We start from the raw sequence: 20,263 nt of genomic DNA, 5'->3' as shown, positions 1-20,263 counted from the left end.
TCAACCACATCCCTCAGCTCCGTGTCATCTGCTGAGGGTGCACTCAGTCCCACTGCCTACATCACTGACAGACACTAAAGATCACCAGTCCCAAGACAGAGCCCACGAGACACCACTCATCACTGGCCATACAATCATCATACAAGGCACATAATCATCCTACAAGGCAATCAAGAATTGCTGTCCTGTCGCTATTAGATGCATTAGATGCGTGACTGCTGCTGCTTCCAAGCTAAGAGAGTGGTCATGCAGACCCTTGCTTTGAAAGCAGTGGCTACATTCCCTCTTGTATGGAGGTACCACATATTTCTGTAATCTTGAAACTACTCTGTCACAAGCTCCAAGAGTCCTAATGCTCACCAGTTCTCTGACAATTCACAATTCATTTTAGTGGCCCACTGGCATAACGTAACTTGCATATAGGCTCACCTACACAAAATAACACAATGCTTCCCACAATTTTCTCCTGAAATTCAAATGAGAGAGATCCGTATAATGCATCTAGAAATTAATGCCATAACATGTCTGTGAGGGAAGACGTAGGAGTTAGTCTTGACAACCTCAAATAAATATTGAAATAGTTTGATGGCAAATGTATTTTAAATTAATATTAATACTATACTAATACATGCTTTATTTATCATCCTATTCATTTACTTGAAGAATGTTTGGGATGAGCAAAATTTATGTCCAAGGCAGTACATTAAACATTTTCCCTGCCTCTTGGAAATCTGCAGTTTCTGTTCTGTAAGCCCTAAAAAGGCTTTTAAAAAGTTCAATTTGATAAATTCTCATTTTCAGAAGGAAGGGCAACAATAGAACCTTTTGTGCAACTGGATGCCCTGGGGCCTTGTTTCATGCTAGTGTTTTCTTTGGCATGTCACTGAGGTGAATGCTGAATCATTCAGAGGAGTTAAATACACACCTGCATCATGGAAATCTGGCAGCTCCTACATGGTCAGTGTGGCCAGTCCTGCCCCTGTCCTCTCACCATAAATTCATCTCAACACTCTGGACTGACTGGAAAACTCCAGGCAGAAACTGTTCTTTACCATTGAATCCTAGCACATTTCTATTGCTCAAATGAGTCCAGTAGATGCCAAAATCACCAGTCTTACGGTAGATTCAGAGATGTTCACAATTCCGTAATTATCCCAAATTAGGAATACGACACAGGCCTTTGAAAATCCAAGAGAATGCCTTAGATTTTACATTATCTTTTATAAAATATCACAAAAATTTGAGGCTATTATAATTATCACTTTGAAGTCCACATTCAATTTCTGGAACTTTGAACTTCTGGAATGAAAAACACTAGACTGTATTATAAAAAGGGAACATACTTCTTTTCAAATTGGAACTTCAAACTCTTTGACCACAGAAAAGAAGAACATCATCCTTCTGAAAAAGGAAAGCAATTCTGCAGATTGGGAGAGGAATATTTATGTGCAAATGTATACTTGCCGAAGCTTTATTCTTAGGAAATGGCAATAAGGGCCTAGAAAATACTTAGGGCTAAATTGGGTTTTGCTAGTGACAGTAACCAGTACATTAATTTCAAGCAGGCAGTCAAACTAAATCTAGGTACTGCTGATCCACTGATAAATTCTGAAATCCACTCTCAATTCTGAAACGGAACAAGAAGAACCTTTGAAGATCTCTAAGCCACTACAACTCTGTTCATGCCTTGTATTCCTGTCTTGCAGCATCCTCTGCTATTTCAGTCATAGGATCTCTCTACCCAGCTTTCAAAATCATTGTTATCTGAGCCAGTTCAATAACCAAGTTGATCCAAGTATTTGCTCTAAGAAAAACACAAACTGGACAGAATTTCACACACCCTTTCATAAATATTCCAGAGCAAATGGGGATTTGTTGCACTCTAAAAGACAGGTGCCCCAAATCCTCAGATAACCGTTTTCCTGAAAGTTCACAGGGAAGCAGGTGTATAGCTGCTGTAAATACTTCTGCTCATCTGGAAGCCTTCCAACAGGAGAAACACCACAGCATGATTTGCAGCTATCTATGGAACAACAGTCAGTATAGTAACTGGTGTCCCAGCCTGACAGGAGTTTCTTGCAGGGAGACACTAATATGTTTTTTTAATCCCTCACTAGAAGGGACAGGCAATTTAGAAGAACTGAAAGTAATGTGAGACAAGAAGAGGCCTGAAATGCTCGTAAGGAAAACTCTGGGCAACCACTTCTCTTGAGTAACAGCTTCTGCTGTTTCACTCCCTTATTTCTGCCTCAGAGAGGTGCATTTGCTTTACCACATACAATTATCAGCTATTCAGTGAAGACAGCTGAAAACATGACACGAATAGCCCTACTCTCAGAACACCTGTACAGCTTTGGAAATTGCTTACACATGGATTCCTAGAGCTCAAGAGAAGGAATTACTGAAGCAGAACTAGGAAAAGGAAGCTACCACTACAGATGAGAGGCGGTTTGCTCTCAGCTGGCCACAAACTTTCTGCCCACAGACTCTGACTTCCTCTAAGGAACCTCTCTCCCACCCGCGCTCCCCTCTGGCTGCTGGGCAGCTCCCGTGGAGGGCACCGCTCCCACTCATCCGTGCTCAGGACTTCGTGCACGCACAAAGAGGTAGGCAGGGCACCGGGAGGTCCCGGAGAACTCTCCCCGCCAGCTCTCCTTGCGGAGCAGGAGAAAGGAGAACTCCAGGGGGAAATGAATCTTGCCATCCAACCCGCACTCCCACCTCCTGAGAAATCGCAATAGGAGAGGTCCCCCACTCCCAGACGGCAGGAGAAAGCCTGCCGAGCCTCCCTCTTTCCTTGCAGGGAGAGAGGCAGCCGCTGCCGCCCCACGGCCCGCCTCCCCCGGCCGGAGCGGGGCCGGGAGCGCCGGAGGGAGGGAGCGAGGGCCGGGCCCACAGCCAGAGCCGGACCTGCCGGGCTGGGCACGGCCATCGCCTTCCCCCTCCCGGTTCTCCGCCCTTCCAGCCAACCCGCGAGGGCTCTTCCTGATGCTCCAGCACTGCCATCCCAACGCCGGCAGCCGCTGGCGTGCCCCGTCCCCGGGCTGCCCGGGAAAGGCAGGGCCCCAGGCCCCACTGCCGCCGGCACCGGTCCCGGTGCCGGTACCTACCCTCCGCTGGCTCCGGCAGGGAAGCCGCGCTCCCGGGAAAACATGCTGCACTGCTCCGCTGAGTCAGCTCCCGGGTTCCCTCCTCGGGAGCTTGCTCTCCCCCGGCCTCGCCATGAAGAAGGGCACAGGCTCCCTCCCGGCCCCCCGCGAAGCCGCGGCTCCCGCCCCTACCCCTCCTCTTCCTCTCGGGCCGGGATTCACCGGATAGACAGAGAAGGGACCCGCACGGCCGGGCCCGGGCCCGGGCCCGGCGGGGAGAGCACAGAGCGAAGGAGGAGGAGGAGGAGGGATGGAGGACGAGGAGACAAGGGGGGATGGGGTGATGGCTTCTGCCCCTCCTCCGCTGTGGCAGAGCGGTTCCCCTGGAGCCCCCCGCTGTGGGAGCCCATGGATGGAGAACGGCGTGCAGGAGCAGCTGCTGGGACAACCGAACCGAGGACGCTGCTCTCCAGGTTGTCCGTGAGGATAACGCAAGCACAGCGTTAGATAAGGACAGCAGAGGGGTTTCACTTAGTAAACTCTGCTGTAGAACAAGATCACGTCTTGAGGCTCTCAGTATCCAGTGAGGAAAGTGAGCATCAAAGCACTTCTCCACAAATCCCCATTCTTTTAAAGGGAAGCCTAGAAAGATACTGCATCCACTAAATCCAAATCCGTGCCGTTTGGACCTGACATACATCAAGTACCACAGAGATTTGGCTCTGCACCCCTTATGAAATAGCTCATTGATGCAATGTGTAAACTAGGGAATCTCAGTTTTTCAGGGATCACAAATGCCTTAACCACATGTATTTCCATTCACTCATCAACAGATTGACTCATCAACAGATTGTCACTCTTGATTAAAAAAAAAAAAACTGAGTATGAGAACATGGTTTGCTATAGAAAGAATATACCTGTGTTTAAATGAGAACTCAGAGTTCTTCTGGACACGCATTTTTTTTTCTGTGCTTCTCACTTTCATTCCACAGGATGATGTCATTCATTCTCTTTACATCAAGACCTATAAAAGCAGCAACTACAACCTTACGCCAAATGTCAGCCTCATACTGGGTTTTTTCCAACTAATGAAGAGGACGTAAGGAAACAGAACAAGAGACAGAATTTGCCAGAGAGCTAAGAAAATATGTAAAGGAAGAGCGCAAACAGTATGCAGACAGACCAGGCAGAAAATATGAGCTAGCCGATAGAGATGGGGGGAAAAAAGGAAAATGCAGAGAGCAAGGGGTTATATCAAAGTTTTGAGTATTAATGTGCCATTTTTATCCTAATGCTTCCTATGAATTCTACTCTTGAAAGACCTTGATAGAAGTGATTGTGGGGACTTCAAGAATCTGTGGGTGGGCAAAGAGACTGTAAGGAGTAAGGAATCAAAGTAGGTGATGACTTTGAATGGACAAAGAAAGGGTCCACTTGCTATTTTCAGTAACTTGCATGGAGCCAAGGTGACTCCATTTCCTTTTGTCTACCTCTTGTAATTCCCCAGAAGATCTGATGCTGGAGCATGGGCCAATTCATACATCCTCACTCCAACTCAAATGCCTCCTAAATGGACCCAGGGCACTGAATAGAGCAGCTGCTCTCTGCACAAGCAGGTCTTACTCATTCACCTGAATCTCTGAGTAGAGATGTGACTGGATCAAGGCAAAGAGCCAAGCTTGCCATTTCTGCTGCATCTAGGAAGGAGGAAGAGACATTATTTTTTGCTGTTAGAGAGGGCTGCCAGCAGTAACTACTGCCCTCCCCCGTCTCAGGGTCATTATCAGCAGCGCTATCAAGCCTGGCCATGGTGAAAGCAAAGCATACAGAGGCTCAGGTCTTTCTGCCATTCTTGTTCTTCGGCAGCTTGCCACTACAGACAAGAGCCAACTTTGTTCACATAGAAAACCACACTGAACTCAGCTTTCATTTAGCTGTCTCACAGCTTTACCTAACCTTCTGTGTAACTCCAGTTGTGTACAAAGCCCTCAACATGCACAAGCAAAACAGCAAACAATTATTAAATACCCTAATTACTGTTCTAATTAACTTCCTTTAGCAATAGCAATATGAATAAATCACATGTAAGCAAATCACAGGACCGCTTTCTGTTCCTCAACTTACAATCAAGCTAGCGATTGTCACTATTTACCCTGCTGATGCAAAAATATTCCCTATTATAAGCCTTCTGTTGTAGTAAGTAGATTCAGCTCCTATTAATATTTGTGTTCTTATATGACTAATACAGTGTACTTACGGTCTCAGATTTTAATCCCTATATGTGTCCATACTTGCATGGATCATTATGCATTTTATAGTTATGGCGTGGTTTAGGGACTGGCATATAAGTTTTTGTTCTTTCAGGTATCCTTGTAGGCACATTAATATATGTATTACAGTAATTGATGTCTATACCTTTTGCTATGTATTTTCCCATTTTTGTTAGCAGATTTTTTTCAATGTGTTTCATTTCATTAGCATCTTATCTTGCTCACGTAGGAGAAGTCTGTATTAGCTTCAACACAGAAACTGGTCCCTGCAATTCTGTTAATTGAGTCATTGTAAGAACATCAGCAGCTCCACGGAAGCTGCGCAGTACCACATAAACACAGCAGTATATCCTTCAAGGGTAAACTCTTCAGGGCAAAACCTGTATTTTTTTAAGTTTTGCTTCAATATTACACAAACTCATAGCTGCATCCACAGGCAGAAACACACATGTTCTCACATCAGCTGTTTCCACAGATCTATGCACATAGTTTCTAAATATAGCACCGGGTGTGCAGAGACAGCACCTCCCGCAGCACACTTGGGCTCCTCATTTTATGTCCAGGACTGACATAATCAGGGTGAGATTCCTTTGAGTCTGGGCAGACCCTCTCCCATGCCCCTCCATCCCTTTAGTTTGTTTCATTTCCTACACAGACATCTGCTCTCCCCACCTCCACTCTCCCTTTCTCTCTCTGCAACTGCTTCTTTACACAATGCAGAATAGCACAATGTCTTTTAAAAAGCACACACACTTTCCCTGATGAGGCTGAAACTGCCCCAAACTCTATCCATTACACAACGCCACACAAGCAGGAGAGAAGATCTGGATCAACCCTCCCCCACCTATCTTTGCTCCCATTCTTTCTAGATGCAAAATATTTTTAATTGGCATTTCAAGCAAGACGAGAATAAAAGCAGCTAAGCTGCTCATCCCCTACCTGAGCAAGGATCTCTCATCCCCAGCTGGTGAGCAGATGGAGACAGGGAACCCAGCTGCTCTCCTTTCCTTGCGCTATCAATTATTCACGTAGGTTGCAGTGTCCTCCCTCTCCCTCCCTCCCTTTCTCTTCCGCTGCCCCCACCTGCAGCTGAATGGAGATCGAGCAGGTCGGTGCTGTCACACTTGAAACTAGAGATCATTGTCGATTGAATAGCCAGCCTGTGGAGCAGCTGTGCTCTTAAGCAGAGAAGATTTGCCCTGGCAGAAGGGGACAGACTGGCAGCTCCAGAGGTGGAAGACAGGCAGCTCTGTACATCTACATCCTGCTCCCTGCGCTTCTAATCTCAGACCTGCAGGGATGACCTTTAAAAATGAAAGAAGGTTTTTTGGCTTTGTTAGGTTGGGGTTGTTTTGTTTTGTTTTGTTTTGTTTTGTTTTCCCACAGAAAAGCACATTTTCCTAGTCCTCTCAAGTATAAGGACAGTTATTTGGTGACAGGGAACTGGGTCATGCCAATTCATGTGTATAGATCAGAGCAGGAAAGGAAAGTAGAAGACTGGAAAAATCTGAAACATGATTACGCTGTACTGATTGAGTCCCATAGCACAGGCACGGGAAGAGGATAATTGAAGGGGACAGGATGACATGGTACTTTCCATAAATGCTTTTGGTAATCATGAGTCATGAGATTGACCTGTGGGTTGGAATGATTCTTCAGTCACAATTTTTGTAGATAATTAAAGGATTCTTATGTAGTACCAGTCTTAGGCAAAGGTAAAATGAGTTCTGGCAGACCTGGGTCAAGGCATTTAAAGCATTTTGCCTTTGTAGAGGGCTACTGCCCACAACTGGGTGAGTGTCCTAGATCTGCCTCACAGCAAAATTAAATTGAAATCCCAGGACAAATTACCTGCCCAATTTTGCACTGGAGTAACTCACCTTGAATCATCCCAGTCCCATCAGTTTGCTGGGGACCCTCCTGCTGTGTCATCTCAAACATCACAGTAATTTGTTCTGTTAATTCTTCCCATGACCATAGCTGTGCCAGAGTCACCACGGAGAGAAATAAAAAAACCAACAATCCAGAGTGCTCAAACAGTAGGTCATCGTGGCTTTTCTGCCCCATTTAACTTTTCCCATTTTTGAAAAAAATGTCTGTAGGAATTTTTCCAGAAGTAGTGAAGAGTTTCCTAAAATTACATTAAAAGTAAAATTCCTAATAGAAAACGTTGGTATTGCAACTACAGTTATGAGTAAAACTCCTGAAAACCAGCAACTCTTTTAAAGAGGGTATTCTGATTGTTTTCAATTATCTTCTTGTTTTCAAAACTTTACAAATCAAGTTTTGTCAAGCATTTCTCCACAATTCTGCAGGCTGGAAAAGTTTTAATTTAAATTAAGAAAAAGTCATCACCTTTTTGTTTTTGTGTGAACATTGGAACCACCAAGTTCTATGGATGGAATAACAACAAATTTCCCAAAGATTTGTTTTATGCAGTTGTTCCAGGTCCAAGAACTCTAATTGAGTCTGCTGGAGCACTTACAAGACCCCTCTCTTGTGCTGGATCTTTGATGAGCTTCACTTTGAAAGCTTTCCCTCCTTTGGATCTTTTTTCCTGGTTGGCCATTTTAATAAAATTTAAAGGAGCCTTTTCTCTGAGATAACAGAAAAAAAAGGCTCGCTGAGATAATTATCAAAGTGATAATTATCAAGTTATCAGAACATAATTTTAAGAAAATTATCAAATCAACAAATTATCTTTGAGACCTTGATACCCTAATTTTGGTAGAAGAGAGCTATGTCAGCAATAATGGTATACAGGCATAGACAGACTGTTTACAGTAAGTTTTATTTCCAGAAAAGCAGATTAAGAACAAGACATGGTAAAACTCAATAACAGTAAGAAAATCAGCATTATAAATATTAGAAAACAGTAATTTTTGGCTTTTCAGTTAGCAGCAAATATCAATACCTGTGCATCTACCTACATATATAGGAGCTTTTTTTTTTAAAATATTAGACTCTTACTGGACTAATTGTATGACTATTTTGGTATCTTACAATTTAGTATTATTCATAATATATATACAATTCATATACTGCATACAAATTAGTATTATATACTAAAAATCTGTATTAATCATAACCTGATCAATACAATTATAACATCCTGCCCTTTATACAAGTCTTTAAATCACCCTTAGATTATAAACTGACTGGGTCTTCCCATATGTCTGTAAAGACTGTAGAAGGAATTGTTTCCATATAAATACAAACATTTCCCACTTCCTTGCCACCTTTATTTGCATATCTCACAATGCATTGCAGATATTGGTTCCCGTTATTACCACTGCTCCACATAAGGATAAACTGGCACAGAGATCCTAACCCTCACTATCTCCCAGGGCCACAGAAAGGAGACAGAGCTCTGAGTCCATCAGTACAGCTGTATAAACAGCTTGAGATGCCTCCATACTATGCTGACACAGGAGGGCCCCACTCAGATCAACCAGTGGGTCCACGTGACATCCTGAATGCCGGTGCTGGTGCAATGAAGGGGACTGGAACAAGTGACCAATGGAAAAGGGATATGGCAGGACTCCTTTGCAAGCAACTGAATTTTAAGCTGGCCCATGACATCAGTGCAGCATCAATTTCTTAGCAGGGCCCTTAGATAACTACTCAGTTTACTTGCAAGCTTTGAGCAAAATTGCCTGCTAGGAAAACTTAATTTTATGAGAAATATTTATCAATTTATTTGTCTGACAGTACTGTAGGAACTGGGGAAATGGGCAGATTTTGATAGTATAACTTTGGATATTTGTCAACAGGGAAAATTCATTAGGAAGAAAATTATGAGATTGCTTGCTAATTTCAGAGAAGACTGGAATGGCCACAATTCAGAAAAGAAGAAGCAGCTCCTCCACAGAAGTGACATCTAGGTTCATCACTATAGGCACAGCAAAAGGACAACTGAAAACATTCAGGTTGCACCAAGGAAAATTTCAGCTACATTCAAGGAAAAAAAAATTATTTCTATGAGGGTGATTCAGTACTAAGAAGTGCCAAGAGAGACTAAGTAATATCATTCTTGGAGATCTTCAGAAGATATATATACAAGGCCCTTCTAGCTTTGAAGTTGACCATTTAGTGCACAGTAGTTGACCTAAATGAGACATTTTCATACTAATTTATTCTATGATTTTATCCACTGCATGTTAGAAAATCCGTGGCATGAAATGTTCAAAAGGTCAAAGTTCATCATTTCAGTATAATATGTAAGAGCTTCAAGTTCTGCAGTGTATCAGATCAAAACCAAGTCGAAATTTGTCACTGATGATTTCCACCCAGAAATCAAGTTCTCTAATCATTCGTCAAGTAAAAATTTTCTTGGCATATGTGAAAGTACTTGGAAAATCAGAGTTTGTATCATCCAGCAAAGACCAGGGCAAGTCTTGCCCTGGCCATATATCACAGGGCCTCAACAAGAGGATAACTCAGAGAGCAAGATGTGAGGACAGCTCTAGCAGAGGAAGACCCTCTAATTAAAGACCATATTTTGCAAACAGCACTGCATTACCTATATAATAATCATGCTAAAGAGAAAGGACTTAGTTTCTAGGCTTTACTGCACCATTAACTTCATAATGGGCTTTAATTAATTATTTTAACAAAGGAAAACTCTCTACACTCTCAGTAAGCAAAATCCTTTAAAAGCAATGTTATATGAATATACAAAGCCAGTTTGCATCTGTGAATTACATGTGAAACCAAGGCAGGGAAGTGAAAGGATTGCCAGGGTCATGTAAAAACAGATGGATGGACAGCAGAGAGGCAAGTCATTAGACTGAGGAAAGGCTGAAAAGCCCAAGGGTGAAGATATGGGCCTTGCCTAGGTTGGATCAACAAGTTTAACAATTTGCAGTAATGAAATGGTTTTCAAACAAGGAGAATAATTGCTGCTTGATCCAAACAAAAGGACAGGAAGCACAGGCAAAGATTTTTTTGGGGCACTGGCTGCTAGAAAGATACAGATGAGAATGAAGGGATGAGAAGGAAGGGAGGTCAGAACTAGATGCCGTGCAGATAAGGACAACGCGTGGACGAAAAGGCAATCGGGATTATTCCCTACAAACCTCTGCTGCAACTCTGAAGGGCACAGAAGGGGTTAAAGCAGCCGGCAGCACAACGGGTGGCGGAGCGGCCCGGGTCAGACCCTGTCGAGCTGCGGAATCCCCGGGGATGGAACACCCGGGCCCCTCGTCTGGGAAATGAGAACGGTGCGGCGGCCCCTTTAATAACGGGAGCCGGTGCTGATTAGTGTGGACGGCACGATCCACTGCGGAGCGGGAGCGGGAGCGGGAACGACAGCGGGAGAAGGGAGCGGGAGCGGGGCGCCCGCCAGCCAACAGGCTGCTGTGCCCGGAGCGTGTTAGGGACGCTCAACAGGGCTTACACCCTCGGCGCATTAATACAGGCAGGGGGTCGTGCTTGACAATTTCTTAGACATGATCAATACCTGAAATTCCGTGAAATTATCTATTTCAGTGAAACATTTGTGCTTCAGTGAAATATTGCCTTTTTTTTTTTTTTTTCGTTTAATTGAAGGAGGATGCAAGCTAGCTCGGGAAAATCTCAGCCCTGTTTCCAAGGCACAAAATAAGAGTCAGTCCCCATTCTAAAAGAGTCCGTTCTCTGAGAGACCTGCCGTAAACCAAAGGATTTGGTTAAAGTCACAGCTGAAGGCTTTGCAGTGACTGGAATTTGATCTGAGATGACCCGAATCAAAAGTCAGTGCCAGTTACAGGAACAGTCTCCTTGTTTCCCTCTTCCTTCCCACCTGTGATACAGCAGTGCCTTTCCCCAGTCAGGGCAAGACAAGGACATTGTTACTTACAGGAATCAGGACAGTTAAACATGCAGACTGTTCACAATTAATTAACCAACAGAATTTCTTTGGAAATCACCTAGCAATTATTCCACATCAACAGGCCACCTGGAAAGCGGTAAAGGTGGTTTACGCGGAGTGTTAGGAGACAAAATAATGGATCATTCATTTGTTAATCAATAAGGACACATAGAGAATAAGGAATGTTCCATAGTGTAAGCATGTACAGCAGCAGAGAACAGCTGACACTTGCTTTGCCGAATACTTGGCATATATAAAAACTTAAAAAGAATCACTTCATGACATTCAGTAAGAAGGTGTCTATCACTTAGGATCCATACACTAACCCTAAATATCTAGAAAATCTGTTAATGAAGAATGTGGAGAACATTTTGCTTCTGTGAATGACTAAATATGTGTCCTGATGTGTTTGTACATTACTAGATACAGTTCTACGTAGCACATGTGGGCTGTGCATTATAGGTACATACACATTTATCAAATACATATATTCTGTGTATGTCTGACAGTAAAAATGCAGTAAAAATGGATTCTGTGGCTTCAAGTTTACTTGTTACAGAGAAGTGCCCGCTAAACATTTTGGAGTACTATCAAAAATATGTCTCACAAAATAGTGTTTCCACATCAAACTTAAATCACACACAAAAAAAACCCAAAAAAAACCCCACATATTTTATGGCCAGTTTTTTAAGCACCTCAGTGGCCTGGATAGCACTAAGAAGACAAGCACCACTGGAAGATCAGCCTGCATAGAGTATCTTGGTTAGTACTAAACCAGTATAATTCCCAGACTGCAGGGAGTTGAACTGCTACAGTAAAAAAAAAAATTCTATTCAATTGCAGTGAAATTGGCTCACTTACTTCCCTGTGGTAGGATGGGGGAGAGACTCAAAAGGGTAAGAGTGAGAAAACACACGGGTTGTGATAAAGACAGTTAATAGGTAAAGAAGAGTCTGCACACGCAAGCAAAGCAAAACAAGGAATCATTCACCACTTTCCATGGGCAACCACGTGTTCAACCATTCCCAGCACAGCAGGGCCCCATCATGTGTCATGGTTACTTTGAAGAAAATTAACTCTACCACAGCCAAAACCAGCACAGCGTGGGATTAAAAGTATCCAGGCATTCTCAGGAAGCAAGTGGTCTTAAATAAATTGTAGACCTGAAATAAAGAATGACAGCAATACTTAGGTGACATAAAACTGGGAACAGGGAAAATTCAGCAATCTTTTAACAGCAAGCAGAGCTGCACAAACTAAAATGTAATGAAAGGAGGGTAAGATGTTTACTTCCTTCTCAAAGAATATTAAGAATTGATAAGTGTATTTATATAACTGATGTAAATATATTTGCAGAATGAAAGGCAGAGCAGTAATCAATCATGGGACTCTACCAAAATGAGAGAAGTTATATTTGTTAGGCAGTAAATATTTACACTTTGTCAGTGCTCAACCAACCAGCCCAGCTGGCTTGGTGTGAATGCTATGGAGATAACTCAGAAGGGTCAACAGTTAAACCAGAGAGTTTAGGATCAGCAACAACAACTCTCTCATCCTGAGGAGTTTTGCATAGGCATGTCAAACGTGGGGAATCACCTAACCACAGCCTCATTATTTCTAATATCAGTATCTCATCTATGACCCCAAAACAGTAATTTCTTTTCTCTTTGACTCATTCAAGAGCATACATCCAGTATTAATCTGGAGGATGTCAGGTTTGATTTTTTTTCACCATTTTGTGTATGTTCTTCAAGCTGTACCACTTCCATTGTCTCTTACTGACCTACCACAAAAACCTCTTACGAAGGCGATTTCTAGCCAAAATTTCTCCATTTAGAGAGCCACAATTCACAAGAAGCCTTGATTTTGTATGTTTTTTGTTTGGAAACATGTTTACAGCCAAATTCCACACTGCTTGTTTGAGTTATCAGTTTCAACACAACTTGTAAGAAAAAATATTCAGCCTCCAAATTAACAAAATATAATGTAGGAGCATAAAAATAATCTCTGCAACAAACCTTTGCATGGAAATTAACACGTCTGCCTTCTCCAACCCCGTAATGAAGTGTGTTGACATGGTAGATACTGTATTGCCAGTTTCGTGTACTTAAGGTTCAGAATTTTAGAAAATTGCAAGGCAGGCTCAACAAAGTTCACCATAGCTGGGCTGCCATGGAGCTACACTTCAGGGTAGGATTGCAAGAGGAAAGCAGCAAGCAGAAGCAGGACACGCAGAAAGCTGTAGTCCTGAACACAAGCAAACAATTGTCAGGGATTTTGCATAAATAAAAACATCTGGCATTTACAGTGGTCATAGGAAATTGAAAACCAGTTCACCTCCATACAGTCCTCATTCCATCCTGACCCCTGCTTTGCAAGTATCATTTAAGAACAGCAGGTGAACATAACATTGCCAAGGAAGCAGAGGAGTCAGCTCTCATCATGGAGGCCCTTTATTTTTTCTTCAGACGGCCAAATGTTCATGCCATAACAGTGCCTGAAGTAGAAATTTAGGAAGTCTTAGTGATGGTCAAAGTTGTTACTGAGTAGCTTCATGAGCAGGAGAATCTGGCTAAAAGGAGCACTACAATATATCAGAGACTTGGAAACTTCATCAGTATTAATGGCACCCAGGGACTTTGTCAATATCAATGGATCTCAAGCAGGTGTAGACTGGAAACTTGTGAGAGCTCTGATTGTTGCATACTGCCACACACTCAGGTGGGAGGAGTAAAGATCATATAATGGCGATTCTGATAAAAGACTATTCTCTTTTTTTAATCGAGCAAGACAATATTTGGAGGAAGCAGGGAGGAAGAGAGGAGGCAGTGGACAAGTATATATACCTCATCAGTACTTCCAATATAGTTAAATCTCTTCAGCCAAGACTATGATCTCTCATGCCCCAAGCATCAATGAGAGCTTTTCAAATAATTAACACCTTCTCATGAATCACTCTGACATCTTTCATCATCAAGGGATTTCACAGAACAATTCAATGAATCAGAGGTAGCTAATAGCAAGTAAACTTAAAAACTCTTCTCAGGAATCAGAGGCACTATCACAAGGATCATCTTCAGCATCAAATATGACTTCAACACACATGTCCACAAACTATGACCACTCTACCCTGAAATTCTCCCTTCAATGGCAATCCTCTAATTTTTCACAGAAAGACCCTTTGCAACCAGTCAACACTTTCTCTTGAAACATGTATAATGTGGAACAAGCAAACTTGCACAGTCATCATCGTTAATAAATTCTCATAGCCGTCAGTTCAACCAGATATGCAGTTAATCCCACATATTGAGTGTCCTGGTTTTTTGTTGCCTACAGTGAACAAGAAAGCTATCTCTCAGCAACAGAAGCCCTGATAACGCAGAGTTCCCCTTCACAAACAATAGGAGTTGCAGTGTGACTACTGCTGCCAGCTCAGGAGGAAGCAAAAGGTGGTGTATTGCTTTCACAGTGCTCATTTACAAGGAGCAGGCTGGGCTGGCAGTGATGTGGTGTGGTACTTTCAGGAGACTGTCCCTGCAGCTGGTGGCTGACCTTGGAAGCAGTCATTTGCCCCCACAGGAACAAACATCTGAAACATCGTCACAATGACATTCTAGAATGTACCAGAATGACAATGCAGATGCCATACAAACTGCAACACTACGAGGCATGACAATGGCACATACCAGAAATGCATTATGATGTGCTCTTGCTAATTTGGCAGTGTCCATTAGGAATGCAAGTCCATGCCAGAACTGGACAAAACCTGTCTGTATCACTAAATAAACTGACATCTCAGACTGAGGAACCGTGCCCAGATAAAAACTACGTTCTTTTCAACTCATGTGACTATTTGCTTTCATAAAATAACATATTTGCTCTTTCACTGACCCCTGTGAATGCCTATTTGCAGGGATGTAGCTGAAATGTAACACCCATTTTTCCTGAGGCAGAAAAAGGAACCAGATTTAGTTTCCTCCCTCTGAGGTGTGCTGCCTTTATGGCACGTGGCTGGAGCAAAAACTAGTGGTAAAACTAGGCTGAAACAGTGTTGCCTTTGAGTGGAGAATATCTAACAAAGGAAAAAAGAGGATCCCAGTTACAGATCTAGTTTTCAGGCAAAATGTTTCCTTACTAAAATAGTTTTTACTCTTTTCTTTTTTTCTTTTCTTTTCTTAGAGTTTCTTTTCATACTAAGTTATCTATCTCTGGTCTTCCATACCTAAATTATTTTGTGGCTTTGTGACACTTGCTTTAGACTATGAGCACCTTAGGCTGAGAACAAGCACTAGGGAGCATGTGGGATTCTGTGCTTCACTTGCTACAAAGCACAGGACTCGGAGGGACCAGTACCAATAACAGCAGTGTCCTCCTCCAGAGCACAGCTCATCAATAAAATGGTTAAGTGATTTCTCTGTCTGGCAACACTTTCCCCATTCCCACACCCCTCTATTTACGGAAAGAATTTGAAGAAAGTGCAATGTTATACAGTAGGACTGTAGGAGCACCTTACAGAAAAACACTGGTGGGTCTCACCAGCAACAGGAAACGATACCCAATTCCTGCTCAGGAATCTGTATTCTGCAACAGGTTCTTCAACCACTTTCTCATCCTCTCACATCTATTACATTTTAGTCCACAGTGAATTGCACATTTGCTGAATTCTAAACCAAGAAGGCTGCATTTTACTGTTGGGTGGTAATTCCCAACTATATCAGGTGTGGTCCCCTAGGAAAACCATCTAATGCTGTTGAAAGGAAAAGGGCATCCCGCTTTCTTCAACGCAGAAATAGGCTATGAGGTCCTTTCTCCTCTCCTGTGGCCATACGGGCGCTTCCTGCATGGTTCTGTGACTGTTGGTGTATTAACACAAGAGAAAATAGCACTTTTTTCTTTTTTACTTGTTTATGCCCTGTTAACCATTCAGATCATGTCAGGGAGGGCTCCAGTGTATAACAGGTTTGGCAACATAAGCAGCAAGAATATATTGCTAGGACCAGGGAGGAAGATAAGAAACAGAAACTCTGTGGCAATTACACATTAACTTTTCTCACTGCATCTCATGTCCTTTGGCTGAAAAGTTTCCTATTTTAGAATGGTGAAATTATGTCTGGAGAAAAGGAATGTTCCATAGTAAAGCTGCTCAGCATACACAAGTCTGAGTTTCTCTTTTTTTCCAGAGACACCTAGCACAGTCTAGAATGACAGCAAATTATCTTCCTGTGTTCTTTTAACTATCCTCAACTGAATCCTTAGTTTCATCTTACAACTATTTCTTTCTGCTCATTTGCTCTTTCCACACTATGGAAATTTCCACAGTATTCCACGTGATTCTTTCACCATATTCTGGCAGTATGATCTTAACTGCCCTCCTTCTTCACATTTAGTCATGGCTATCTCCTCCCCTGCCTAATCCACATTAGGAACTCTAAATTAGCAAAAGAGGAGAAGTCACTGTAGTGTCTCATTTGGTAGCATTTCAGTCACCAGGGTGGATTCCTTCAGAGAAGTGCATACTGCTAATTTACATCCCACATAGAATAACATCTCAGTAGAAGTACCGCAGTGTGCAGAGATTCTACACAAGTGAAATAAAGTCTTCCAGCAAAAAGTAAATAATTTAAACCAAGCAGGGCTCTATCCTTAAACTAAATCAGCTGCAGAAAGTTTTACCAGTGCTAATGAAACCTCACAGATTTAAAGTGCTTGCCCTAAGGAGAACTCAGAATAAAAAGATGAAGAAGTTTCTAGCCTTCATTTTTTTTCCAGACAAAAAGCAAAACACATACATGATGTATGTGAATTTAAAAGTCTGTAAGAAGATATAAAAACCCTCATATCATCTTGGTAAATGCTTATTATTTTTCTGTTCTTCTCCTGGCAGGAAAAGGAGGTGCTGCTTTACTAATTTTAAATACTTACGAACTTTAGGTATGCAGACAGCCCTGAAAAACACTTCACATCTTGAATGTGACTCCCCACTTTCAGAAAAGAGAAATCTTTTAGTTCTGCACAACATATCAAGTGTCTCTGACTCGATCTCTGTACATTTATGCTTTTCAGGCATCCTTCAGACAGCTGAGGAATTAAGAGTATCAGTAGAAGCTCTTTGTGTAGCATCAGTCCTTCTGTTACCACATCTCAGTCCTGATCTATGAAGAAAAGCCACTGCAGGTAGAAGACAGACGTGCCAAAAAAACCCCACCCCACAGTGACTACACATATAACTTCCAACCATTGTCCTGTAAGAACTGGAATAAGCTGGAAGGAAACAGAGATTGCCAGTTCCCAAGAAATGTGTGACCATTAAGCTCTGGCAGGTCAAACACAAATAATTTTCTGAAAGTTACACACATATTTTGAATATCCAAGCACAGGCATTTCGCTTTCCTTGGGGTTTTGCCTTCTCCTGCCGAGGACATTATACTGACCAGAAACATCAACCAGAGCTCATCATTGCCCCACGACCTCTCGATAAAATGCAGTGATGCAATTTGCTTAGTCACAAAAGTGACTGTGCAAAACCTGGGTGAAAAAAGGAGAGGCAGACAAGACTGGAAAAGGTGATTCAGTAACACTTTGTCCCCAGTCTTAGCTCAGGTTCTCAGAAACTGCTTCAGGATGAGATTATGGGGAAGAATAGACTTGGCGATTACAGTCAGATTAATCGTGCCATGGTGTGCACGTCACAAGCCCTTGGGAATAAAGCAAGCTTCTCTGCATACCAAGCTGATAACTGAGCTTACTGTAGGTACTAAGTTAATTAGTAGCAGTCGGGGCAGAAGGTTGAGTAGATAGTGAGATGAAACAGGGGAAAGGTGAAATGCTTCCTGGAGGCTGACAATGAGATACAGGAAGAAATAAAAACAGAACTGGAAAAAAAAGGAAATTCACAGTCCTAACTAAAGACATATACTGTTAAATGAAGGCTCCCACAGTATGACCGAACAACAGAGAACAGAAAGCTTTCTGTAAAAAAGAAAATCTCTACTGGACATGAAAGGAAGACAGTTAAGCACGGCAGGATAAATGTGCTTGTTTACTCTCCCAGGCTTCAACACCTTGTTTAACAAACCCCACAGAGTGATATCTCTCAGGCCTTACCCAAGCCCCACTGCATTTTCTGTGCCTTTTAATCACCAAAAACTTCTTGATGCAGCTTGTGATCAATTTTTCTTTGTTATGGATCCCAGTGACAGTCTGAACCAGACTGTGGAGAGAACCAAAACAGCAGACAGACAAAAATTTTAGAACTCCTTCAGAAATGCTAAAAGGCCTCATGTAGAAGTACTTTTCTGCTAGAAAACATACGACAAAGGTTAGTTGACAGAAATTCATCCTGCTTTGTATCCTTAGACTTACAAAGCAGTAAGTATCACATTCATAAACATGTTCAACTAATGAACTCACAGCTGCATCATAAAGTATTGTTGTTTTATGCATGCTTGTAAATGAATAAAAATAATTCCTAAAGATTCAGCAATCATCCACGAACTGCATGGGTAAAATCTACAGGAGTTACTGAACCCTGAAATTCAACAGAAATAAACTGATGTAATCAATACAAGCAACAACCAATTCAACACAGACCTACCACTTCTAGCCTTTTTCATCCCGATTTTTCATAACTATGCCCAAGACTATTTTAAAAAATGGTGCACCAATCAAAACTGCTATACAGATTTTCAGCAAAACCAACATCTGTCTATCCACAAATCAAATACAGCATTTCCAATCACAGAAGCAGTTCTCCAGCAAATAATGAAGAATTTTTTCACCTTTTTGACTTCCTGCAAACTCAGCAAAAAGATCTAGCCCCAAAGCAGTTGGGGAGAGTCTGCACAGGAGAATGTGCAGGTATGCGAAATGCTACAGCTCCCTCCACACAGCTGAAGTACCTTCTGTAAGAACTCACAAGGGGGATTCAACAATGGTCAAACTGTTGAGGCCTTTGGACAGTAGTCAGTGTACATACCAGAGCTGGGAGTTGTCTAAAGTCATCAGGCTTAGCTGGTAATCCATGATATATCTAACAGGCTTTGCTGAGTAAAAAATGAGTCTTAGATTCTTTCTACACCTTTCTGTGGGGCTTACTCCATCAAAGAAGGAAGAATTTCCTTCTGCTACAATGGTTTGGGCCAAGTCAATAACATGACAGCCACTACAGCCCAGGAAATTATTCTCACTCTTCCTCCCTTCTCCTCCACCACTCTGGCTCTGCATTCCTATTGCTTCCCTTTAATGGAGATCTAATGGTTAGAGGATACTCTAGGGACTAGATTTAGCCCACTAAATTCACTTTGGAAAGATGTAAATACTTTCCCACTGAGACAGCTGGGCTGGTTCAGCAAGAGATCACCTGAGCACTGAGTCACTGCAAGGAAGACAGGAGGAAATGGAGAACAGACAAGAGGATAATTTTAATTACCTCCTCGAATCGGTAGGATGTAAATCTTATCTCTGAGGAATGGTTCTAACAACCACCAGCTACACTGGTTAGAAAGTAGTTGCTGTTTGTATTGACATGTGCAGATTCCACCATGGGTCAGTCAGGATGCCTGTGTGAAGAGGCTGTCAAAACAGTTCTCTCAAATCTTCCTTAGCAGTTAAGGTGTTCTCAACACCAGACAACCCCAAAATACAAATCATATTTTCCATCTAAATAATAGCCTTGCAAAATGACATGCTACACACTTTCTCCCCTTTATGTGGGTGTTTCATTTGCCATATTTGAAAGAATTCTCTTGAAAGCAAAGAATGGATAACAATCAAAGCTTAAAGTCCTTTATCTGTCAGCAGCCTGAAGGGCAATTATAAGGAGAAAATATTCAAAACACAGAAACATTGACAAGTCTAGGCTGGAAGGGCAGATGATCTGGTCCAACCTCTTACTGAAAGCTGGGCCCTGAACTCAGCTGTGTCTTGAATATTTCCAGCCAAGAGGATTACTCCATTTCTCTGGGCAAGTAATAGCATTTTGCTTTTTTCACATTAAAGACTGTTTTTCTTACATCTAGAGGCACTTACCCTTTTTCCTGTTGCCTCTTATCCTG

At 42.2% G+C, this 20,263-nt stretch overlaps 1 protein-coding gene across 15 annotated transcripts in view; it reads right to left on the bottom strand.

Annotated features, from left to right (window-relative positions):
- Positions 1-6,584, bottom strand: part of LOC119700897 (rap1 GTPase-activating protein 1-like) — a 44,490-nt gene extending 37,906 nt beyond the window's left edge. For 5 of the 15 annotated variants that reach the window (XR_005256933.1, XM_038136604.1, XM_038136619.1 and 2 more), the window contains exon 1: positions 3,111-6,274. Coding sequence is in view for 9 of the 15 variants with exons in the window: in XM_038136604.1 (XP_037992532.1) it covers positions 3,111-3,154 (44 nt within the window). In the remaining 6 variants the exon portion in view is untranslated. The other 10 variants (XM_038136702.1, XM_038136692.1, XM_038136638.1 and 7 more) reach the window with 5 other exon arrangements.
- Between the last annotated feature and the right edge of the window lie 13,679 nt (positions 6,585-20,263).

The sequence above is a fragment of the Motacilla alba genome, chromosome 1 (genome assembly GCF_015832195.1).
Source record: "Motacilla alba alba isolate MOTALB_02 chromosome 1, Motacilla_alba_V1.0_pri, whole genome shotgun sequence".
Taxonomy (NCBI): Eukaryota; Metazoa; Chordata; class Aves; order Passeriformes; family Motacillidae; genus Motacilla; species Motacilla alba.
Note: the sequence above shows the minus strand (reverse complement) of the source record. Positions and strands in the feature narration are given on the sequence as shown.